This window comes from Elephantulus edwardii, unplaced genomic scaffold (assembly GCF_000299155.1).
Source record: "Elephantulus edwardii isolate Elephantulus edwardi_28Jun2011 unplaced genomic scaffold, EleEdw1.0 scaffold00002, whole genome shotgun sequence".
Lineage (NCBI taxonomy): Eukaryota > Metazoa > Chordata > Mammalia > Macroscelidea > Macroscelididae > Elephantulus > Elephantulus edwardii.
In genome coordinates this window covers 42,510,615-42,525,894 of record NW_006399752.1, presented here as the reverse complement: position 1 = coordinate 42,525,894, position 15,280 = coordinate 42,510,615, and the positions used below count along the sequence as shown (strand labels likewise).

The 15,280-nt window shown below is 48.7% G+C and overlaps 1 protein-coding gene across 1 annotated transcript in view; it reads left to right on the top strand.

Annotated features, from left to right (window-relative positions):
- The first annotated feature begins 4,910 nt into the window (after window positions 1–4,910).
- The window catches only part of RIN3 (Ras and Rab interactor 3), a 162,871-nt gene continuing 152,501 nt past the window's right edge, over window positions 4,911–15,280 (top strand). The window contains exons 1-3 of the mRNA XM_006879209.1: window positions 4,911–4,932; window positions 5,337–5,406; window positions 12,159–12,245. Of these exons, the coding sequence (XP_006879271.1) occupies window positions 4,911–4,932; window positions 5,337–5,406; window positions 12,159–12,245 (179 nt within the window). The remainder of the gene's footprint in view (window positions 4,933–5,336; window positions 5,407–12,158; window positions 12,246–15,280) is intronic.

Genomic DNA, 15,280 nt, shown 5'->3' with positions numbered 1-15,280 from the left:
CTGTTACAGCCAAATTCAATTCTAACACAGAACATTTTGTCTCTCTTGTCACATAGTATCAGATTATGTGCCAGGAATATTAAACTGCTCTGCAGGGCTCCCTGCAGGTCTGTGTCCTGCTGGAGGTGGGAAGAAGGAAGAGGAGGAGAGAGAAGAGGCAGCCATTCTCTGGCTGAAGGTCTGGTTTCAAGGACTAGATTGTAAACATTTTTCACATTCAGTCCTTGCGAGATTTCTATTTCACCAGAAGCTTTAGGCCTGTTATTCTGGTTTAGGTTTCTGGCGCCCAAATTCTTTCTTGTGCCTTAACTAAGCTAGATATTACTAGTTGAGACAACTGCTTCACCCCTCCCAGCTTCAGTTTCCTCTTCTGAGCTTTGAGTGGGAATACTTCTAGGTTAACCTTCTCTGTGGCTCCTTCTGAGACGTAATGCCTCGCCTGCACCAGTGTAAGACCTGGGGCTCAGTCTGCACAGCACTGAGTTCATTCATGCATTTCTTCACTCATGCACTTACTGTCCCTTCAGAAGAACTTGCTGGATCCTGGGCTGAGCTTGTGCTGACCATAGGGCGTGTGCTGGTCCCTTTGTCTCTAGGCTCAGTGTCCACTGGAAAAGTTCACTGTCCTCTGGAAAAGTGTGTCCTGAAGTAGCCAGGGCTTGACTTCCCCTTTTCTGGGGCCGCACAGGCCTGAAAGAGCCCTCCCCAGCCCAGGATGGCTCCTTCAGGACTGGCTCCGAGATGACTTACTGTGGCCTGGAACTCAGTAGATAAGCTGTCCGGGGAAGCTGAATTAGTTAGTGCCCCTTGACGAGGTTTGAAGGACAGTGCTGGTCTTGTTCCACCAGCCAAAGCAGGGTCCAGATGTCAGAGATGGGGCTCCCCAATCCACCTCACCCCTGGCTACTTGATGAACCTGTGACTCGGGTTCTGAAGGCCTTGCGGCTGGGCCTGGCTCTGCGCAGGACTCCCTGCAGATGCCAGGATGTGCCTTGGCATGGGGCTTGGAGATGGATATGACTGGGCATGTCAGCCTCCGCTGGAGGCCATTCTCTGGCCTCTGCACAAGGCTGAGCTGTCTCCCACTCAGCATCTAAGCCCACAGGCCCTGTGCCTGCCCCTTCCAAGCAGGACCTCTCTCTAGGGCTGCTGCCTCTGGTTGTACAGGTCGTTGACTGCACAGATACCTTGCTGAGAGGTGCAGGCTGCTGAGAGCTGAAATTGCTGAAACTCACGTGTTTGTTCTCTTGCCTGTAAACCAAGTCTGACTCATAGGAATGCCAGGCGTGTCAGAGTAGAGCTGTGCTTGTAGGATTTTGGAGGACTGATGTTTTGGAAGTACACGGCCAGGTCTTTCTTCCAGGGTGCCTCTAGGTCGACTTGAACTTCCAACCTTCACATCAGTAACCAAGCACATTAACCATTCACACTACCCGGGGGACTCTTTCCTGCCCTGATCACTTTGCCTTTTTGAGAATGTCCTAGACATGCATTTCCCATCCATCGGATTACACAGAAAGCAGGCAGGTTTTTGTGAGGCAGAGCCACATGGGTGAACTTGCACTTGGTTGCTTCAGGGGAAGGACAGGAGGGGTTCAGACAGGCCTTGGGGAGGCAGAGGTAGCGAAATCTGAGCAAGTGGCCACAGAAGCCTGGACAAGAGTCTTGGAAGCAGGGAAGGAGAGAGGTGGGAGCATGGGTGTGTTTAGGAGACAGAGTGGGCAGCATCGGGTGGTAGGTTGGAGTGTGCAGTTTCTCTGCTCCCCTCTTCCAGGAAGACAGCTGAATGGTACAGTGTGGCTACCTGGACCCATGGGTGTAGAGAAGTGGGACAGCGCACTCCAGTAATTTAAAGATGCCCTTGGAGTAAACCCAGGGATCGCATCTCACTCTCTGCCTAAGTCTTCTCATCTGTAAAATGGTGGTAAACTATACGCAGGAAGTCTTAAAACCAGACGTTGTTGTTAGATGCCCTCAGGTTGGCTGCTCCTCAGAGAGCCCTGTGAACTGCAGATCGGAACCTTGCCCTGCTCCTGCTGTTCGTGTTGTGTACCGTTGGGTCAGAACCGACCATAGCAGACCGTCACGCGGGTTTTCAGAGGGCGTCACTCTCACGGAGGATATTGCCCATCCTTCTCCCACAGAGTAGCTGGTGGCCTCGAACCATGTGCCTTTGGGATTGCAGTGCAGCTTCTTGCCACTAGGCTACCAGCGCCATCTTCACAGTCTCCACCATACTCAATCCCACTGTTGCAGTTTTAAGTCAATCCGTCCCATTGAGGGTCTCTTTCACTGTCTTTCTCCTTTTCTAGGCATGATGTCTTTCCTTCCCCCACCCCAAGAACAAGCCCCTCCTGACAAAGTGCCCCAAGTATATGAGATAAAGTTTCTCCGTGTTTATCTCTGAGGAGCGTTCTGGGTGTACTTCTTCCAAGGCAGATTTATCTCTTGTTTTGGCAGTCCATGGGATATTCAGTCCTCTTCACCAACACAACAGTTTAAAGCCTTTGATTTATTCATTGCCCAGCTTTCACATGCATATGAAGCAATTGCCAATACCATGTCTTGGGTCAGGCACATCTTAGTCTTTACACTGACATCCTTGCTTCTTAGCATTTAAAGGGGTCCTTGACAGCAGACTTGCCCGGTGCAGCACGCCTTTTGACTTCTTGGCTGCTGTGACCACAACTACTGCGATCATGGGTTGCTGATTATGGGTCCCAAGGAAGATGAAAGAGTTAAAGCTTTCTGTCTGTTCCCCATCATCAATAGCTTGGTTTAATTAGTAAAGAATGTGTACCTTAAACATTGGGGCCTTTTGAGAACTGTCTCTGTGACATCAAAATGAAAACAGGCTAGATAGGAACCTTCTTGTACTGTGAGTTTATGTTAACTAGAGAGGAACAATTGGGGGAGGCTGAGGATAGATACAGCTCACAGACTAGCAGACTAGGATCAGAAAGAAATCTCCACTTGGTGAATGCAGACACTGCTGAATTGCTGTATACTCTGCGGTGTATACTTGCAACAATAACAAAAAATTAAACATTTTACTACACTTGATCTTAGCCAAAAGGCCGAGAAGCGATAGCTCCTGTAAATTTTCATTAAAAGTAGTAATTTCAAAAAGTAAAAAAACCTAATAGCTCCTGATTTCTAGAGCCCTCCTCATCTGCCAGTGTGTTGCACTGTGGTGACCGTTGTGTTGCTGTGATCTAAGAAGCCCTGGCACCAGGATTTCGGGATACCAGCAGGAAAACACCAATGTTGGGATAGTTTCAGTAGAGCTTCCAGACTGTGGAAGACTAGGAAGAAAGGCCTGACCAGCTAATTCCCAAGTTTAGCCAGGGAAAACCTCTGTGTCGATCATACGGAGTATTGCTCAGTATCGTGCTGGGTGATGGCACAGAATGGGGCGTTTGTTCTGCTTTCTGCTGTGTTGCCTTGAGCTGAGCTATCTCATTAATAACTGACAGCTTCTGTTCTGGGAGGCTTTGCCATTTTTACGCTGTAAGCGTCAAGAGCATGGGGCAGAGTTTGACACTTAGTAATGTGAGTTACTGGTTGCAGCCCACGCACGGCTTTCCCGTTTCTCAGGCTGTGAGCACTTAGTGGGAAGTCAGGAGGTCAGATGTCTAGTTCCGGATCTCCCTGATTTGCTGTGTGACCTTGGGTGAACTCCTCAACCTCTGTTCAGTGCCTCTCCATCACTGAGCACCATGTGTGCCAGGCACTGTGGTAAGCACGGCAGCTCCCACATAGTGGGTGCGTCCTACAGACATGTCTGGTGAGTGGCTCTGGAGACACCCTCAGGCTTTGAGGGTGGCAGCGACCCCCCTGCTGCTACTGCCACAGACGGCGCCCTCTCTTTTTACTCCCCAAATATGCCCTTTGTTTCAGCAGGAGCTGCCAAGGACGCTGCCTGCTATTTTCAGCAGCTAAGCATCCATGGCGGTTGCCACCAGTAGTCCAACGTCCCAAGTTATGATTGTTATTGTCAGCTGCTGCGAAGTCACCCCAAGCTCAGCACAGAGCACTGCCATCCTCACCATGCTTTGCAGATTGCTGTGATTATAAAATTTGCATTAGCTGAGTTTTGGCTTTGGGGTGGTTTCTTTTTATTCCTCGTTGGAAGCAGATTGCCAGGCCTTTTCCCCTGGTCTTGGTCTTGAAATGCCTCTGAAAACTTGTTCAAATATCCCCCTCTTGTGATGGTCCTTTTTTTTTTTTCTTACAAAGGCAAGGCTGGTGTGCCCAAGTTTATTGAAAATATTACAGCACAGCAAACAGACTCAAACGGCTCCACGTGGTGTTTTGAAATTCATCCCAACTGTGGGCTGAGTGACCTGGGGGTTGGACAGACTGCCAAAGTCCAAGAGTTTCAGCATTTCCTTAGTATCAGGATCTACTTCAATGATCTCCTGATCCAGGGCTGAAACCTCTGGTACATAATTATCTCTCCTTTCTCTCTCCCCCTCCTGCAGCTTAATGGAGATGCCTCTCACAGGCCCTCTCTGAATCCACTTCATCAGATGTGTGTGACATAGTCTGCTATCTTGTTCCAGAGTTTCTTGCCGGGCATAATGGCGATCTCCTCTCACATGTGCTTGTTTGTGTGGAAGTCATTACCCAGACGCGTATAGTATTTCTCAGTGATGACCCGGGCCACCTTCTTCACAATTTTGGTGCGAGCCTGGCCCATGTTGGCGGGTCCTTGGTGAAAGAACGTGATGGTCCTTTTTTAAAAGGCACAGTCTTTGCACAGTCAGCCCCTCCTTCTCCTGGCCACGAACCTGCCTGCCCTCAGTGAGATGTGAGAGGGGAAAGGAGGATTTCCCAGAAGGGAGCCTGGTCCCTGTAAATATTTCCATTTTTGTGATTCTACTGGAAGAACACTTGTTGTGGGGGGCATGTGGATCAAGGAAAAAGAAAGTGAGAATTCCTAGCAGTTGTGTCACTAGTAGTTATACCAATTTATCTGGTGAGTTTACTTCAGGCTATAACTCTCATAATTGACTCCCCAGTAAGTTATCAGAGGCTGTAATTCGCCTGGGAAGAGATTGTCCGTCTTTCTGCCCCAGAGGCCCTGGAGGATTCCACCCGTGAGAGAGGTGCCACCTGTGGGTTAGAAGCAGCTCTGTACCCACTAGGCCACCAGCATGCCCCTTGCTGTGGCTGTGGCCCTGTGGGGTTAGGTCACAGGCCCAGTTTACAGGTGAGGAAACTGAGGCACAGCCGTGCAGAGCAGAGCTGGGACCTGAGTTCAGGGGTGCCCAAGTCCAGAGCCTCTTTCCTCAGCCCATGAACTCTCTGCATCCCTGTGTCCCTGGTCCTAGGCTCCTCCTCTGGGACCCCCCACATCTGGATCCTAGAAGGAATGCCTCTGGACCTCCCACACCCAGGCCTGTAAGTCCCGCTCAAGGGGTGACCTCCTGCCTCCTGGCCCCCAGAGTGGTCAGACCTGGAGAACTGAGAGGTCATGCAGAAGTCCATCTGTCCCTCCCCCTACCCTGTGTTATCCATGTAATTCCTGTCTGGGCATCTTTGGCATGCAATGTGTCGGTCTTCCTGCCAGCCACCTCCCTGCACCTCCACTTTCCAACCCCTCCCCCATGGACCCGCACCTACCCTGCTGCCTGCCCGGAGTTGCCCTCAAGTCCTTTCAGACTCCATGTGTGCAGAGAAAACCTACTTCTTTGTCTTTTCACAGCTGTAACTTTTCAGACACAGATGACCACGCCTATATTTTGAGGCAGCCCTGGGAGTGTTCGAACCACTGACCTTTTTGCTAGAAGTCAGACTAGCACTGGACCCTGTGGTCTGCTTTACTGCTCCTAAAAGTTAGCTCCGAGTATCCTAGGACCTCCAGCATCCACTTTGAAAATTTGCCCATGCTCATGTCCCTCCCAGGGTTGGGGGACTGTGTGCTTGAAACCCATTGGGGGCACGTGTGTGCTGTGTGAAGCAGGACAGAACCCCTGAATGGGTACAGCCCCGGTGGTGGTCCTCCAGACACGGTGTGGGGCCCATTGTGCCTGTGAGGTGACCTGAGCTTACAGAGAGGCCTCTGGCAGCCCATCAAGGACTGCTGGCCGCCTGGTGCTCACATGACACGCTTACCCCGAGTGGAGGAAATGTGGTCACAACTGTTAGGTGGGTTACAGAGTGACTCAGTGTCACCAGGGGTGGAGGGACGGTGATGCAGTCACTTCCTGCAGGGTGCAGGTCGTGCTGGGGTTCAGAGCTCTGTCTGCATGATGTTGGCAGTGCCCTTGGGGTGGGGTAGCCGGTATGGGAACCTGTATGGCATTCAGCCTGGAACCCTGGACCAACTCTGTTCTAGACCTCATCTCTTACTCAGAAAGCGAGGTTCATTGTTTCACCCACCTCCCATGGCTATTTCTTCCTTCTAGTAGCCCTATGCGGTAGGTAGGGTGCAAGTACCCCTTTCCCCTTTCTACCGCTGAGAGCACCGAGGCCCAGAGAGGTAGGTACGCTTGCCCAGGGTCACACAGCAAGTTCCTGCAGAGGCTGTAGTTGACACTGACTCCCTTGCCAAGGTAAAGCTACTTCTACACCATGCAAATTTATTGTCGCTGTTACGTGCCATCGACTGTGACTCGGTGACAGCAGATCTGCCCCGTTCCCTGTCCTGTGCCATCCTTCCCCTCTGACACGCCTGAGCCCATGGTTGCAGTCACCATGACGCTCTATCTTGTTAGACTCTGTGCTGTAGACTCTCCCCTTTTCTAAGCATGATGCCTTTTTCCAAGGACTGACCCCTTGGAATGAGGCAAAATATACCGAGGCCTGATGATGTCCAGCACAAAGATCAAACAAACTGCTGTCCAGTCAACCCCATCTCAGGGGGACCCCATGTGTACCAGAGCAGAACTGTGGCTGATCTTTCTGTGGATCTCCAGGCCTTTCTTCCTAGGTGCTCCTGGACTCAAACTTCCAACTTTTTGGAAAGCAGCCGAACCCTCAACTCTCTGTACCTCAGGGGTTCGAGTCGTGGGCGCAGTGACCACACACAGAGCTCTGTCATGTGCATTATTCATTCTGTTCTCACAACCCTATAGGGTCCGCCCTGCCACCCATCTCATCTTCCAGGTGTGGGCAGGCCAGACTCAGAAAGAGGTTCAGTCAGGGTGCCATCCCGTGAGGGCAGGAAAGAGAAAACCCCAGAGGGGCAGCAGACGGGGGTCTGGTGGAGGGCAAGACCCTCCTTCCGGGATGGATCTCACCTCCCTTTCCTTGGCTGTGAGTGACAGAGGGGATGGGAGGGCCTCCATTCTCCTTTCCATTTCTCTCTGCCCTAAATGGTGAGGAACCAACAGGATGACCGAAAGGGGACCTCTGGACCCCATGTGTTGTGGATGCTCCTGGGGTGTCTGTGAGGGGAGGAAACTTCTAGAGAGGGCCCCAAAGCCAACAGAGTCCTAAGTCTTCCTGATCCTCACATCCAGCCTGTTGCACCCAGGGGAGGAGAACACTGGACAAGGGAGCTGGGAGTTTCTAGAAGGCCAGAGAGCTGAGAGCTGAGAGCTGTGAGGGGTCCGCTTAGTGGGGACTGGGACCAGTAGGCCACAGCCAGACAGGGGAGGCACTTAGGGACAGGCCAGTCCCTTGTAGCAGGGCCTAAGGGGAGTGGTCACTCTCAAATCCTGGGACCCATGACTGTTGTTCTTTGTTCTGTACTGTTGAGTTGGAAGCCAACTCAGAATTGACATCCAGCCGGTTTTCAGAGGCAGCACATTACAAGGGGGGAAATTGCTCATCTTTCTTCACAGAGGGGCTAGTGGATTTGAACCGTGTTCCTTCAGGCTGACAGTGCAGCTCCTTACCACTGAGCCACCAGGCTCCCTGGAACCGATGACCAGGGTGGGCTTTCCTTTCCTGGAGAAGTCTCCAAACAGGTCCTCATGGGTGGTACCAGTGTTCCACCTGCGTGTGACTTTCCTACTCACGAAAGACAAAGTCTCAGAGCATTCACACACGCCAAAAGGCGGGAAGCATCGAGACGAAAGTCTCAGAGCATTCACACATGCCGAAGCATCGAGACGAAAGTCTCAGAGAATGCACACACGCTGAAAGGCAGGAAGCATCGAGATGAAAGTCTCAGAGAATTCACACACGCTGAAAGGCAGGAAGCATCGAGACGTGGACACCTGTTATCCAGTGTGGTTGCCACGAGCCATGTGTCCATCATCTAAAAGAATTCAAACGTGAATTCAGTCAAACAGATACAGGCCACATTTCAAGGGCTCAGTGGCCACATGTGGCTGATAGTGACGCCAGGACCCTACCCCACCTCCCCCTCCCTGCTAACGGGTCACACGCTCCAGGTGGTCACTGCTGTGTCTTCATTGCTCTATGGCCTTGTGCCCTCTTCTTACTTTTGTTGGAAAATACAAATAGCAAAATGTGTGCTACTTAAGCAGTGTTCACGTGTCCACCATTGTCGGGGACACTGGCTCCGTTCTTCAGATGGTGCTGGCTTCCTCAACCATTTCCAAACTAGCATAAACACAAGTATGTGGTTTCCTACACCTTTCACTCATCTTTTGAGCTGATATTGTCAGCTCAATCATACATTGATAATCCTTTGAAAGACTCCAGTGCTTCATACAGGACCTTCTTTTCTAATTAGGCACAATATGATTTGCATACGACATAGTTTCCGTCTGTTGGTTGCCATGAATCATGGTTGACTTGATAACATCTGAAAACAACATTGTTTGATTTAAGGTTAACTTCAGGGGATACTTCCATTCTAGATTTAAAGATTTCCTTGGGGTCATAGTTTCAGGGGAGAGTGTTATTCCTCTAAGGAAATCTGAGTTCCATGATAATATGAAATTCTGTTCCTTATAAGTCCCCTTTTGATTGTAAAGCGTCTATAGAATCCTTGATCCAAACATTTGTAATGGTGGTAGGGCACCATCTAGTTACGCAGGTCTCATGGCAGAGGAGAAAGTAGTTCATAGAGGCTCTGCCCTCTGGACACATATTCCTTCACTTTCACTGATTCTTGATCCTCCTTTTTCCTGTGGTGCTCCTAACAAATTGAGACTAACACTGATTCTTGATCCTCCTTTTTCCTGTGGTGCTCCTAACAAATTGAGACTAATTATTGTGCCTTGGATTGCCCCAGAAAGCCCTCAAGACCCCAAAACTACACAGTGAACCAAGAAACAGAACAGAAGCTCTGGAAACAGTATTACATTAACCGACTGCAACGTCCCAGGAAAAACCATGACCCTAAACTTTCAAACTGAAAAGAAGTCCTGAGGTATCTGGTGATACATGTTTTTGTTCTGTACTGTCCAGTTGGAGCTGACTGATAGCTGACCCTCCAGTGGGTTTTCAGAGGCAGTAAATCGTACGGGAGGAGATGGTCCATCTTTCTCCTGCAGAGCAGTTTGTAGGTTGGTAGCACAACCACTTACTAATAAGCCACCAGGATCAGACCAGCAGCTTCTACCATCACCATCATCATCACCACCACCACCACTCACTTTTGTATCTTATTGGTTTCTTTTGTTTGTTGATTTTAGCTTAATGTTTGTGAGATCTGGCATGGACCTCTCCAGAGTACTGAAGAGCAATAGCATCAGGCTGGAGACTAAGGTGTGCCTGATCCAGACTATAGTCTTTGCAGTTACGTGCCATACATTGGAGAGCTGGACAGTGACTAGGTATGATTGAAAGAGAATAGATGCCTTTGAGCTGTGGTGCTGGAGAAGAGTGTTGAATATACAGTGTACTGCTAGGAGAACGAACAGGTTTTTCCTGGAGAGGGTGAAGCCAGAATTTTCCCTGGAGTCAAGGATTCTGAAGCTTCGTCTGTCATATTTTGGGCATGTTGCAAGGAGGAACCAGTCCTTGGAGAGGGACATCATGTTTGGCAGAGTGGAGGGACAGCACAGGAGAGGAAGACTCTCGATGAGATGGATCAATTCTGTGATTGGAGTGCTGGAAGTAAGTGTCTTGGATCCTGTGAGGTTGGCGCTGGATAGAGCAGGGTTTAAGGCTGTTGTACATAGGGTTGCTATGATTCGAAAGCAACTCTACAGCACGTAACAATAACAACAACAACAGTCTTCATTGTGACAAGGGTTCCATCCCGTAGTTACACTGTAATTTATGTACCCATCCTTCTCTTGGTCTCCACTGGAGTTGTCTCGTGTTGAGTATCCTTCTGAATAATGTTGTGTTTTACTTAGCTAGTGCTGTGACAAGAGAAGTACCCCAGACGGACGACTGTAACAAGCAGCATAGAAGTCTAAAATCAGGACGCCCGCTCTAGGGGAAGGCTTTCTCCCTGCGTCTCCTGCTTCTAGAAGTTCTGCGTCCGATGATGAGCTCCATTCCCAGCCTTTTTTTCTCCCCTTTGGTTTTTTTTGTGAGATAAAAGCTGATGCAGTTCCCGCCCCAGGGAAATACCCCTGACACGGAAGCAGGGCCATGACGGGGTTGAGGATATTGCATCTCGCCCTTAATCCTTTCATGACTGACTGACTGGCTTGTCATCTTATGGGAGATCATGATCTAGCTTCCACATCACACCGTTTTGTACACATGGGGGACTTGGGGGGACACTTGTCATGGTTTTATGCGTATTCCTGCTCAGCTTTTGTGGGTGTAGTCCTCCAAGGGGACTTCCTTCAGCTTTAATAGAAACCATCCAGTGCCTTAACAGAATGCTTCTACCAGTCTGCATGCCCCAGCCGGCCAGGAGGGTCCCGGTTGACCCACGTCCTCCCCAGTCCTTGAGAGTGTCGTCTTCACTTCATCCACGCTGCTGAGCTCCAGTGTTGTATTATTTCAGATTCCCCAGTTTCTTGCTCTGTTGGAACTATCCTTCCATATGCTGATTGGCCATTTGGGTGTCTTCGTGTGTAAAGAGCCATTTGAAAGCCTTGCTCGTTTGCTGTGTGTCTTTTTTATTAACCTGTAGGAGTTCTGCATGCCACCTGGCCGTGATCCCCTTACTGGTTGCCTGTGTTCACAGTAAGTCTTCCCTTTCGGAACTTGGATTTTCACAAAGGTCATTATGAGGCCAAATGCACCCAAAGGCAGCTGGTCTTGTTGACAGTGTCTCATTGAGTGGGTACCTTCATCTTACTCGGTCTTCTCTCTTACGGGTTGGTGTATGTTAGCCTGTGTGTGTGGTGTGTCCGTGTGTTTGTCTCTCCGTGTCGCTGTGTGTATATATGCATGTATGTGTATGTAGGAGGTGTGTGTCAATCTGTGTGTCAGTGTGTGTATGATATGTGTATATGTGTTGATGTGTGTATGTGGTATGTCCGAGTGACTGTGTATTTGTGTATGTGGTGCCACTGTGTGTGTGTGTCGCTGGATGCTTGTCTGCGTGTTTATGAGTTGGTGTATATGTATGTGTTTGTGCGTGTGTATGTGCTCTGTTTATGCATGTCAGTGTGTCCGTGTGTGATTGTGTTCGCCTGCCTGTGTATGTGGTATGTCTGTGTCTGTATGTTTGCGTGTATATGTGATATGTCAATGTGTGTCTCTGTCACTACATGTATACCTGTATGTGTTTGTGTGTATGTATATATGGTATGTCTGTGTATATATGTTATTGTGTATGCGCATGTGGGGTGTCTCTGTTTATCACTTTGTAGTTGTGTATATATGGTATATCTCTGTGTCATTCTGTGTGTGTGTGCACGTGTGTGTGACTGTATATGTGATCTATTACTCTGTGTGTGCATGCACGTGTGTGTAACTGTGTATGTGGTGTATCTCTATATTACTGTGTGAGTGCATGTGTGTGTGCACAAGAATGTATACAGTGTATTTCCTTGTGTCAGGGAAGTAAGAGTGTGTATGGTATGTGGGCTATTTAAGAAGTTTCTCTCTCCCATCAGGCTGTGAAGCGAGTCTTTGTTTTCTTGATGTGTGTGTGTGTGTGTGTGTGTGTGTTGCTCTTAGATGTCGGTCAGGAGAACCTACCTGTAACAGCTGTTGCTCTGAGAAGCGGCCTCGGGCCTCAGTCTCCCCCTTTGATACTCAGCTGGCTGTCACAGCACCTCCTCACCTCCATGTTCCGTGTGGCAATGCCGTAGATCAAATGCTTGCCCATGCTCGGGTTCACTTCTGGACTCTTCTGTTCTCCTGACCCCTGTGTCTAGCCTGAGCCGCACTGTCTTCAGTGACTGTGGCTTCATGGGACGTCTGGACATCCTGCAGAGAAGCCCTGCCACCGCCATGACCTTGAGGTCTGGCCCTTTGGGGTTTCCTTTAGGCTTGCAGATTCGACAAAGAATTGATATCTTAACATATTAAGTCTTCAAATCCATGATCAAGATCTATCCTGCCAGCTTTTTATTCTCATATTGTGTGTTTATGATATTGAATATTTAATCTTATATGATAAGCAAACAGAAGAGAGCAGAGCAGGGACATAGGACCATAGACAAGGACTAAAGGACAAGGACCATAGACTTGGAAACATCCTGAGTTCAAATCTCACCAGTGCCAGTTACTGATTCTGTATCCTTGAGTGAGTCACTAAATTTCTCTGTACCTCAACTTCCTCCTCTGTAAAATGGGAATGTAATAATATTTACCTGATGTTGCTGTTGTCTATTACATGCCATTGAGTCAACTGTGACTCATTCCAATGTCATGTGGCCTAGTAGAGCTGTTGTATAGGATTTCTTAGGTTGTGGTCTTTACAGGAGTGGATCTTTCTCCCTCAGAATTGTTGAGTGGGTTCAAACCGCCAGTCTTTAGGTTGGCAGCCAAGCATTTAACAGTTTGCACCAACAGAGCTTACAGGGTTATTTTAACAATTTAACTTAGTTAATGTATGTAGATTCTCACCACTGGGCCAACTGGCAGCATCAGGATGGATGGTGAAGAGATTGAGATTGTTCACAGCTTTAGTTTGCTTGGCTCCATGGTCAACATTCTTGGCACCAGCAGCCAGGAAATAAAAAGACGTATTGCCACGGGAAAGTTTGCTCTTAGGGACCTTTCCAAAGTACTGAAAAGCAATGTGTCTCATTGGAGACTAAGGTGCGTCTGATACAGGCCATGGTCTTTGCTATCACTTGTTATGCATCAGAGAGTTGGACAGTGACAAAGGAGGATAGAAGGAGAGTTGATACCTTTCAGCTGTGGTGCTGGAGAAGAGTATTAAGGATACTAGGAAAACAAACAGATTCATCCTGGAGAGGGTTAAATCGGACGGCTCCTTGGAGGCAAGGATTCTGAGGCTCTGTCTAACATATTTTGGACATGTTGTAAGGGGAGACCAGTCCTTGGAGAGGGACATCATGCTTGATAGGGTGGAGGGACAACGCAGGAGGGGAAGACCCTCTATGAGGTGGATTGATTCAGTGACTGGGGTAATCGGGATGGGTGTATCGGAGACAGTGCGATTGGCACAGGACAGAGCAGAGTTTAGGGCTATTGTACATTGGGTCGCTATGAGTCGCAAGTGACTCGACAGCACATTAACAACAACAACAACAATGTATGTAGAGTAGAACAGTGCCTGGCACACACACACAAATGGAAATATCTGAGAACAGTCTTTATACAGGAATACATTAATGTTGTTGTTAGGTGCCATCGAGTTGAGTATGACTCAGCCGTCATGGACAACAGATCTGAACCGTCCTGTCCTGTGCCGTCCTCACAATCTCGGACGTGCCCAAGCCCATTGCTGCAGTCACTGTGTCAGTCCACCTGGTTGAGGGTCTTCCTCTTCTTCACTGTCCTTCCACAATGTCCCTCTCCAAGGAATAGCTCTCCTAACAACATGTCCAAAGTATGTGAGACGAAGCTTTATCATCTTTGCCTTCAAGGAGCGCTCTGAGTGCACCTTCTCCAGGACATGTTTGTCTGTTCTTTTGGCAGTCCGTGGGATAGTCAGTATTCTTCTAGGTTTCAAAATTGATCTTTGTGTAAAGAAAAGGTACCGTTTCCGCACTTCTGTCCCCTGTGAATGCATTCCCAGTTCTGCCCCTTGGTTCTTAGTGTCTTGTGTATCTTTTCAAGTTTCTTTCAACAACTACAATCATTATTCTTTTTTTGTTTTTTTTCTTACAACAGTGCCTCACACTGTGCAGACTGTCTTGTACTTTGTTTCATCTGCGAGGGCTGCGTATTCTGGATACTTTTCCATATCAGGACCTAGTGTCCGTTTTCTATTTTGGTTTTTTGACAGTTACATAGTATTTCATTTCTTTACCTGGTCCCCTGCTGAGGGATATTTAGGTTGTCTCCAGTCTTTTCCCGTTACAGTTAATTCCCCACTGAATCCCTGTGTATGTGAGTCGCACACTTGCGGCTGGCTTTGTAGAGACCCAGTTGCTGTTGAGTCAGTTCTGACTCGTGGCAGCTCCGTGTCAGAGCACAGCTGTGCATGGTCAGCGCACTCCTCACCTGTGGGTCGTCAGACTTTTCTTCCGAGGCACTGCTCGGTGAACTTGACCCTCCAACCCCTGAGTCAGCATTTGAGCTTTAGGTAACATCTGTGAATCCTCACGATGGCTCATTGAAATGAACAAGTGCCTTAGCAGCTGTGGTAGGAGTTGCTGAGTTACCCTCCCCACAGGCTCTGCTTGTACAGGCTCCGCCATCTGTGTGTGAGAAAGACTGTGTTATTGTATGTTGTTAGTTGCCATGGAGCCGACTCCGACTCCTGGTGACCTTATGTGAAACGAAGTGAAATGTCTGGTTCTGAGCCATTTGCACGGCTGTTGGAATGCTTCGGTTCACTGTCACGGAATGTTGCTAGACGCTATCAAGTCAGCCAAGACTCGTAGCGACTTTGTGAACACCAGAGCGAAACGTAGCCCTACCCCGATTCATCTCTGCCTTCTTGAACCCGTTGGCACAGTCGTAATGAAGGTCTTCCCTAACCCTCCCCCTTTCCCAGCTTGATGTCTTTTCCAAAGTCTGGCCCCTACTGACAACATGTCCAAAGTGTGTGAGATGAACTTTTACCCTCCGTTCCTCTAAGGAGCATCCTGGCTGCGTTCCCCCAAGACAGACTTGTTTGTCCTTCTGCCAGTCTATGTGATAATTCTCTACTCCTCTCCAACACCACAATTCAAAGGCATCAATTCTACTATCTTCCTTATTCATTGTCCCACTTTCAGATGCATATGAAGCAATTGAAAATATCAAGGTTTGGATCAGGTGCACCTTAGTCTTTTTTTTTTATTATTATTTTTGTGTGAGTGTACCGTCAAATCAGATCTGACTGGTACAGGAGGAGATTGTCCCTCCTTTTCCGGCA